General features: G+C 45.8%; 1 protein-coding gene across 2 annotated transcripts in view; it reads right to left on the bottom strand.

The window, feature by feature from the left end:
- Positions 1-9,313, bottom strand: part of igsf9bb (immunoglobulin superfamily, member 9Bb) — a 149,286-nt gene that overhangs the window by 58,162 nt on the left and 81,811 nt on the right. For both annotated transcript variants that reach the window (XM_008282644.1, XM_008282643.1), the window contains exon 6: positions 8,797-8,938. In XM_008282644.1, the coding sequence (XP_008280866.1) occupies positions 8,797-8,938 (142 nt within the window). The remainder of the gene's footprint in view (positions 1-8,796; positions 8,939-9,313) is intronic.

Raw genomic sequence — 9,313 nt, 5'->3', positions numbered from 1 at the left:
CAAATGTGACTATTTGCCAACTTCATCATCGAATACGTTCTAACTTTACCACCAAACCTTTCACAGCTCGTTCACTGTTTGGTGCAGATTGTGTTTCATGACTGACTGGATGTGTCCGTACTGCTCTGTGTGTCATTAATTAAATCAGACGTGTGGCTTCATTTAGACTGTAGGTTGTCTTCCTACAAGTCAACAGATGGAAATGAGATTTCCAGACTAACATATTGTTGGACTGTACCAGAGGCAGTGGAAGCTCTGTGAATTAATGGAAGATGTTTTAGTTACAGATTGAATCAGGGTTATAAACTTTAACTGCCAACGCTAAAACCAGCCCTCCACCGATTGTGAATTACAGGTTTTTCTTTAAAAACGACGGGCGTCAGAGGCTTTCTGAGGCTTTCTGGTTTCCAGAGATCAGTCTCATTTAACTTACGGCCCATGCAGGGTCCATGTGTGGCTGAAAGCAGCTCACCTGTTGCTTCAATGACCTGCGACGGCAGCGACCAATCATGTCTGGACGTCTGGACACCCAACAGGCTCTCATTCAGTCACAGTGATGATGTGTCCTCTCTTATCTTATTTGCTGATGATAATCTGAACATTCTGCAAAGAGTCACTGTTTTTATGGCTAAATATAGAAACACCCACATGTTCCAGGCAGTGGAGACTGAATCCATGGTTCAGACTCATGAGCAGAGACGACACCACGACTGGATCTGGTCGTTTGCTGACAGTGAAGACTCAACACATACAGATGGGATAATACCTTCTGCTGTGCGCTGTGACAACACAAAGCAGGCAACAGCATCAACACAACCAATATTGATCACAAAGGAATGAGCTGACATGCTGGGCAGAGGTCAGTGGGGGATTTATGGCCACATACTGTTTATAGACGAGCAGCTTAGCAGCACTACGTCCACTCCGGGTTCTTTTTAATGTCATGGCAGACCTTAGAGCCGTATCACATACTTATTTTGCACTCAGTAAGGGATTATGAGAATTCGCTGTGCCAAATGGATCATCCTCCTTCCACGCATGGATATATTTATACCGTGACTTGCAATATTTCCTCCCTTTGACCGTCATCACATCTACAACCGTGCTGAGTTTGGTCTGAAATCTACCTTCCCTGCTTTTAAGCTACTTAGCACACACGAGGTGGACGGCGTTATCAGAGAGCGCCACTCAGTCCTTCAGTGTGTGAGCGTATGTGGTCGCATCACCCAGAACAGGATGTTCTGCACAGGCCTCAGAAAGACTGGGCAGACCTCATCTGAACATTTAGGACAAAGACCTTCTCATTGTGGATGTTGGTGAAATATCAGAAAGTCGAGGTTTCAGGCAAAGAGGAAAAGTTTAAAAGTCTGTGAAGCAAACGTCAGTGAGACTCTCCTGCTGGAGGAGCAGTGACTGCTGAACAGATCTTCTAGTGGACTGATGATGGAGGCACAACGTGGTTCCCTCAGGACCAGCATGAACTTGTCATTTGTTCATGAGCAGGTATGCATTGGTTAGATTTGATCATGAGGTGATCGGTGGCCTTCAAAGCACTCTGTTGAGCTCAGACGAGGCCAAACATCATGAACACTCCATCCAGATGATGCTGTTGGCCCGTTACAGCGAGCAGTGAGCTGGAACCTTAACAGGAGCAGTTTGTGGCAAATGAACAAATCAATGCACTGATTGGAGGCTGCTTGTGTGAATTTGTGCTTCAGCTGAGAGGAAGTCGCATCGACATGCTGCTGGACTGAAGGAGGTCGAAGGTCCTTCAGAGCAGGAATGACCCATTAATTCAACTGGTTTACACACGGATCAGCTGCTGCATTAAACCCTCTGCCTCACACTGTGTAGGTCCTCTGGGACCAGGACACTGGCAGTGGACCCTCTGGGCCCTGTGAGCTGTGCTGTGGGGCCTCCGTGGATCTGGCTTGGTCCACTACCTTGTGTGGATGCTAAATGGAAGGTGGATCTGTGGGCCAGGTGAACACCTTGAGATCTTTGTGAAGCTCTTTGAACTCTTCCTGAGCAGTGTTTAGGGTGTGGCAGGTTGCACTGTCCTGCCACACTGGCTCATGGCTTTTGGGAGAGCAGCTGCCATGGGGGGCAATTAACCAATTTACTGAAGCTGTACATGGTCGAGGCACGTTGACAGTCCCTTCAGACATCAGTGACTGCATCTTCTCCATGCTGCATGTATATTAAAAAGCACTACTAACAACTTCAGAGTATGAGCACCTCCAAAAGACATGAACAGCTTTTAACACGAACATTTATCACAAAACAATCAAACTTGTTTACTTTAAATGGTGGCAGCGCTTCGGCTGTTCATTGGCAAAGAGGTCACACAAAAGTGAGAAGAAGAAATTAGACACACAGAGCTTCAAATCAGCAGACAGAAATGTACCAAAGTGAGCAGCCAGTGGTGGCACCATGCTCTGTAGAAGTGACAACGTTGTGTAGAAACGCCTGATAACAGCGAACAACACCAGCAGTAAAACACTACGACAGAAATAAAGATGTCACACGGTCTGGTGAGAGGTTAGACACTCAAAAGCCATCTTAACACCACAAAGATTACTGAGGCGGGTCAAGCGGATGTGACAGTGATGGATGATCATCCAGTGAGTGATGTAACGGTGGTGGGTGCACAGGGCAGATGTTTGCTGGTATCAGGTCTGAGGCTGGAGTCTGAGAATCTACCAGCAACGTAGGAACTGACAGTCTCTGTGCTGAAGTACAAAACGCCATGCTATAAAGATGACAACATCCATCATCATCTCTACACCTTCATCCTCACCAGGGTCATGGGGGCGGAGTCTATCCCAGCTGACTCAGGGTGAAGGCAGGTTCACCTGGACAGGTAACCAGTCTATCACAGGGCTNCAAATGTGACTATTTGCCAACTTCATCATCGAATACGTTCTAACTTTACCACCAAACCTTTCACAGCTCGTTCACTGTTTGGTGCAGATTGTGTTTCATGACTGACTGGATGTGTCCGTACTGCTCTGTGTGTCATTAATTAAATCAGACGTGTGGCTTCATTTAGACTGTAGGTTGTCTTCCTACAAGTCAACAGATGGAAATGAGATTTCCAGACTAACATATTGTTGGACTGTACCAGAGGCAGTGGAAGCTCTGTGAATTAATGGAAGATGTTTTAGTTACAGATTGAATCAGGGTTATAAACTTTAACTGCCAACGCTAAAACCAGCCCTCCACCGATTGTGAATTACAGGTTTTTCTTTAAAAACGACGGGCGTCAGAGGCTTTCTGAGGCTTTCTGGTTTCCAGAGATCAGTCTCATTTAACTTACGGCCCATGCAGGGTCCATGTGTGGCTGAAAGCAGCTCACCTGTTGCTTCAATGACCTGCGACGGCAGCGACCAATCATGTCTGGACGTCTGGACACCCAACAGGCTCTCATTCAGTCACAGTGATGATGTGTCCTCTCTTATCTTATTTGCTGATGATAATCTGAACATTCTGCAAAGAGTCACTGTTTTTATGGCTAAATATAGAAACACCCACATGTTCCAGGCAGTGGAGACTGAATCCATGGTTCAGACTCATGAGCAGAGACGACACCACGACTGGATCTGGTCGTTTGCTGACAGTGAAGACTCAACACATACAGATGGGATAATACCTTCTGCTGTGCGCTGTGACAACACAAAGCAGGCAACAGCATCAACACAACCAATATTGATCACAAAGGAATGAGCTGACATGCTGGGCAGAGGTCAGTGGGGGATTTATGGCCACATACTGTTTATAGACGAGCAGCTTAGCAGCACTACGTCCACTCTGGGTTCTTTTAATGTCATGGCAGACCTTAGAGCCGTATCACATACTTATTTTGCACTCAGTAAGGGATTATGAGAATTCGCTGTGCCAAATGGATCATCCTCCTTCCACGCATGGATATATTTATACCGTGACTTGCAATATTTCCTCCCTTTGACCGTCATCACATCTACAACCGTGCTGAGTTTGGTCTGAAATCTACCTTCCCTGCTTTTAAGCTACTTAGCACACACGAGGTGGACGGCGTTATCAGAGAGCGCCACTCAGTCCTTCAGTGTGTGAGCGTATGTGGTCGCATCACCCAGAACAGGATGTTCTGCACAGGCCTCAGAAAGACTGGGCAGACCTCATCTGAACATTTAGGACAAAGACCTTCTCATTGTGGATGTTGGTGAAATATCAGAAAGTCGAGGTTTCAGGCAAAGAGGAAAAGTTTAAAAGTCTGTGAAGCAAACGTCAGTGAGACTCTCCTGCTGGAGGAGCAGTGACTGCTGAACAGATCTTCTAGTGGACTGATGATGGAGGCACAACGTGGTTCCCTCAGGACCAGCATGAACTTGTCATTTGTTCATGAGCAGGTATGCATTGGTTAGATTTGATCATGAGGTGATCGGTGGCCTTCAAAGCACTCTGTTGAGCTCAGACGAGGCCAAACATCATGAACACTCCATCCAGATGATGCTGTTGGCCCGTTACAGCGAGCAGTGAGCTGGAACCTTAACAGGAGCAGTTTGTGGCAAATGAACAAATCAATGCACTGATTGGAGGCTGCTTGTGTGAATTTGTGCTTCAGCTGAGAGGAAGCACTGACCTGCTGCTGGACTGAAGGAGGTCGAAGGTCCTTCAGAGCAGGAACGACCCATTGTCCTCACCGGGACGTCAACCGGAGACCTTCTTGACAACATTTATTTTGCATGAAGTCTATTTTTTTATTTTACTTTCACTATTTATTTAAACCATTTACTTCATCTGACAGCTCCCCAGGATGGAAGCCGGAGCGTCCTGATTGGACCCTAGAGGCTGTGGGCAGGTCTGTCAGGTACCTTAACGCTATAAAAACAGATCCTGTTTCCATGACGATACCAGAGACTGTGTGCAGGGTTGTTTTTATTTCATCAGTTCATATTAAAGGTAAACTTCTAGCGAGCAAACCAAGAGCACAGCTCATCAAAGCAAGAAAAATCCTTCATAAAATTCAAACACAATCTGATTTTATTTCAACAGAAAAAATCTTTCTGGATTATTTATGGTGACATTAAAGCTTAATTTGCAAAATACTGTAATTTTCCTCAGTTTGAAATTCCAGCTGGGTTTATGTGTTATTTAATGAAAAAACAGGAAGTCATGTGTGAACATGAAATACATTCAGGACCATAACCTATGTGGTCCTGGAGGCTGTAGTTTATTCTTTATATACAGTTAGGATGGCTGCAAGGACTGAAGAACAAGAAAAACAGTTTGTCAGCAGCTGGTCGCTGGAAAACCCAAAAACTGAACTCTGGATGTTCATACAAACACCAGCAGCTCCTGTCAGAGGCTGCTCATAGCAACATAGCAACCTCCAAGACTCTTCCTCCTGATGATGGATGTGCTGTACACACACACACACACACACACACACACAATTATCCTTGAATTTCCTATTTGTTAACAACTTCAGTTCACACAAGGACAAACACACATGTGCACACACACACTCTAACTCTCTCACACACACACACACACACACACTCTAACTCTCACACACACTCACACAGAGCTGAGCTGAGCCTGTGTTGCGACTGTAAACTGCTGGTCCCATATGTTGGTGGTGATCCGTAGCCCACGGCCTGATCCTTTAACAGGCAGAGCGTTTCCATCTGCCAGCCCCTTAGCAGGACAACCAGGACCAGGCCTGTGCTGAATGACTGTGTTGTTGGTTGGTGTTGGTGTGTGTGTGTGTGTGTGTGTGTGTGTGAGTGAGTGCCAACCCGCCCTATTTGGAACCAGCTGAGTGCTGGAGATTTGTTGGCACCGTAGTCTCTGAGCTGATCTGCTGCTCAGTGGCTTTCCAGGAGGGCCTCTATTAATCCGTCTCTCCCGTAAATTATACAGGACGGGTCAGACGAGCACTCTGGCTCAGCGCTGGCTTTGTGCTCCGTCGCAAAGGGGAATATGTGATCTGTGTGAACACGTCCGCTGTCTGCTCGATAGTGAATGAAAGCGTCTGACAACAAGCGCCGCACAAACATCTCTATTCAAGCAGTGATTGGATAAACGGCTCACACCAAGCTCTTGTGCGTTAACCACTCTTTTTCTTTTCCACGGTATTCGTGACGGTTTGTCCACGGTGTGCGCTCAGCGCAGGTTCAGAGGAGATTCAGGCCCTACTGGAGTGAGGGCAGTGAATGTAAAATCCATCTGCACACTCTGATGAAAATCCTTTTGTTTCACCTTGATAAGATGCTGGTGTGCTGTTCTCTATCTGCTAGAAGACACATCCAGAGTGAAGGAAGTGTCGGCTCCATGGCTCAGTGTGTCCACCTTGAAGCTCAGAGCTGGTGAAGCTGCAGCAGGTAGATATGGAGCCACAGTGGAGACTTCACAGAGGAAACGTTACCGTCGAAGCTATTTCAGGGCAGGAAGGGATCATTCTCCAGGAAGAAACTACTCTGGTACATGGAAATGAGTTTTTAGGGGTTTAATCAATGAGCAGAGGGGAACTCTGATCAGCACACAGCGATCTGCTTCTTGCTCTTGATTATAAAACAGATTCAGGGTTTGGAGGTGGAGCAGAGTGTTAAATGTTCGTATGTCTGAGGCTTATGGGAACCTGACTGAGTGTTATCAGGTAATAACAGACAAACAATACTCTGCTTTCAATGGAAAGTACTAAGTTTCATGGCAGCAGCTGTGAAGTCAAAGGTTCACCAAAGTCAGCAGGATCCATCCTCTGGGGAGCACCATGCAGTAGATCGCTCAGTCTGGACCAGAGTGACCAACAACTACTGGCATCCATGGAGCTCCATCACTGACATGTGATCAGGACAACATCCCATCATCCAGCTCTCCTGGTTGTCAGTGAGCTTCATGTCTCAGTCCATCTACCAGCTTCTATACATTCATTATTCAGTGAACTTGCCTCCGTCCTGTGTTTGGGGCAAATCTTTTTATTCCAGCATTCACTGTGCATGAAGCCAGTATGCCCAGCAGCTGGCAGTGTGTCGGACGTATGAGGTGGAGATCTGGTCGGTTCCCTCTCATCGACGAAGGCTTGTCAGNTGTTCAGCTGCATTTGGACATCAGATGCTTTGCTGACTCCAAGCTGTTCAGGTCTTCTTGTCGTTCAGACATGACGAGGCTGTTCCTGGAGCGATGTCCGGCTGGTAGAGGACGTGGAGAACGTGATGATGTGCAGATTTTCAGACGAGTGTTTTCTCACAGGCTGGTGAACTTTAGAACTTCTGTTGCTGTTAGAGCCTTGATTAATTACCATCGCCAGCACAAGGCGAGCTCGCCGCCTCTCACAGCGAATCCCTAAATAAATTCTCATCAGTGTCATCATTACTGAAGAATTCTGCTGCCTCCTTTAGAACGGCTGTCAAGAACAAGCAGGATGACAGGACACTAGACTGCTAAGCAGTCTGGTACTTATTCATCTATTCATCTAGTTGGCATCGATAAAGCTGAAGCGAGGAGTTCTGGTCTGATTACTGCTGGGCCTGGATGGGATTTCAGCTTCCTCTGCCTCAGTTAAAATGATTGTTATGGACAAACCTGTGAAAAATTTCCCAAACAAGCTGAAAGGTGTCTGTTCAGTGTTTTAAAGTTTGATTGTCTTTTAGAAACACCAGCTTCATTCAGACTGTGAACCTGTTCAGTCCTGGTACAGGTCCAGAGCTGTCCTCTGAGCTGCTGAGAGAAGCTGAATGTGTTTCCTGCTTTCTGTTCCTGCTCTGTGTTCGGTCTATTGGTCACCTTTAACCTGTTCTTGGTCACCTGGCCTGGACATAAATGTCTCTATACACAGCTCTTGATGTGTTTTTGACCCAAGCAGCAGCAGACCTGTTGCTGTTCAGTGGTTCAGACAGAGTCTGGGACTTTTGTCTTGCACAACAAAACACATTTTACAGACTGACGCAGATGATTTCTTCACAAAGGCAGAAGCAGACTGTTCAGGGGGCAGCAGGTCGTCTTGTGCTGACTCTGGGTTCATCATACTGGATCAGAGCATCTTCAGTCACCATTTGCAGCTATAGGTGAGCGGTACCGAGCCACCACAGACCACAGCCTGCGGGCCATGGGTGGTCTGGTCACGCGTCACTCAGAAAACAGTCAGTTAATCAAAGTGGAAGCTCATTAACGTTAATGAGACACACAGAATGCTCTGATAGAGCTCTATAGGGACAGAGGAGCTGTAAACCAACATGGTGTTTGGCTTTTAAAACCACAGATATGTTCGGTTCTGATGACCAAAGTGTCACATGAACCAGCAGAAATGTATAAAACATGGGAGCTTTACATCAGTGAAGCTCTGAGTGATGTAGTTTCAGTGCTGTTGAGCTTTCAGGATGTTCTGCTGCTGATTCTTCGGTTCCTCTGTTTTCATTCAGCACCTCTGCAGCACATCATTCTCACAGCTCAGGATATGAAAGAAACCAGCACCAGAGTCAGAACCGCTTAATGAGTCCCAGAAGTTAATTATCAATTACACATAACTATGTCACATGTAATTCAAATCCAGACGATGAGGATATTGTTTTTAACACTAAACACCATCATAAAGTCAAATTACTTTGGTTGCATTTACACTGCAGCTACTAATACTTTTTTATTTAATTCAGCAGTTTAAGCCTTAATGAACCTTTTGTCTAATTAAATAAAGATGTTTTTGCTTCTGCTGAAGGTTTAGCACAAAAACAGAACAGGACTCCTGACTCAGGCTGAAGATGGAGAAAGAGAAGGACAGCGAGGTGGCAGACATAAAGAACCCGATCATAACTTTACTTCTTGAAGAAGACGTTGTCCTCCTCCCAGAACCAGGTGTAGGTCAGGTTGCGGGGGTAGGCCTCCGCCTGGCAGGTGAAGAAGGCGTCCTGCGAGATGTTCACTGTAATGTTCTCCGGTGGTGATACGATAAATGGAGGGCCTGTTGGAGAACACACAGGAACGGTCAAACAAACAAAAAGGCACTAATTAGAAGTACGCAATGCTAAATGTATTTATCACTAAACAGGAATGGAGAGGTCTGAGATAAAATGTTAATAAAAAATAAACCAATTAAATAAATAAATGAAGAAAATAATAATAATAATAATACACAGATAAATGTGATGCTCGACATTAAATCCATTTTTGCTGGGATGGAACCTAAAAAGGTCTGTTTTAAATTTAAATGCAGTTAAAAAGAAGGAAACTATGTCCACAACCATCCATCCATCATCTCTACACCTTAATCCTCACTAGGGGGGCGGAGCCTATCCCAGCTGACTCAGGGTGAAGGCAGGTTCACCTGGACAGGTAA

Source organism: Stegastes partitus, unplaced genomic scaffold (genome assembly GCF_000690725.1).
Source record: "Stegastes partitus isolate 25-593 unplaced genomic scaffold, Stegastes_partitus-1.0.2 Scaffold280, whole genome shotgun sequence".
NCBI classification, from domain to species: domain Eukaryota; kingdom Metazoa; phylum Chordata; class Actinopteri; family Pomacentridae; genus Stegastes; species Stegastes partitus.
The sequence above is the reverse complement of the archived record's forward strand: the minus strand, read 5'-3'. Positions and strand labels throughout refer to the sequence as shown.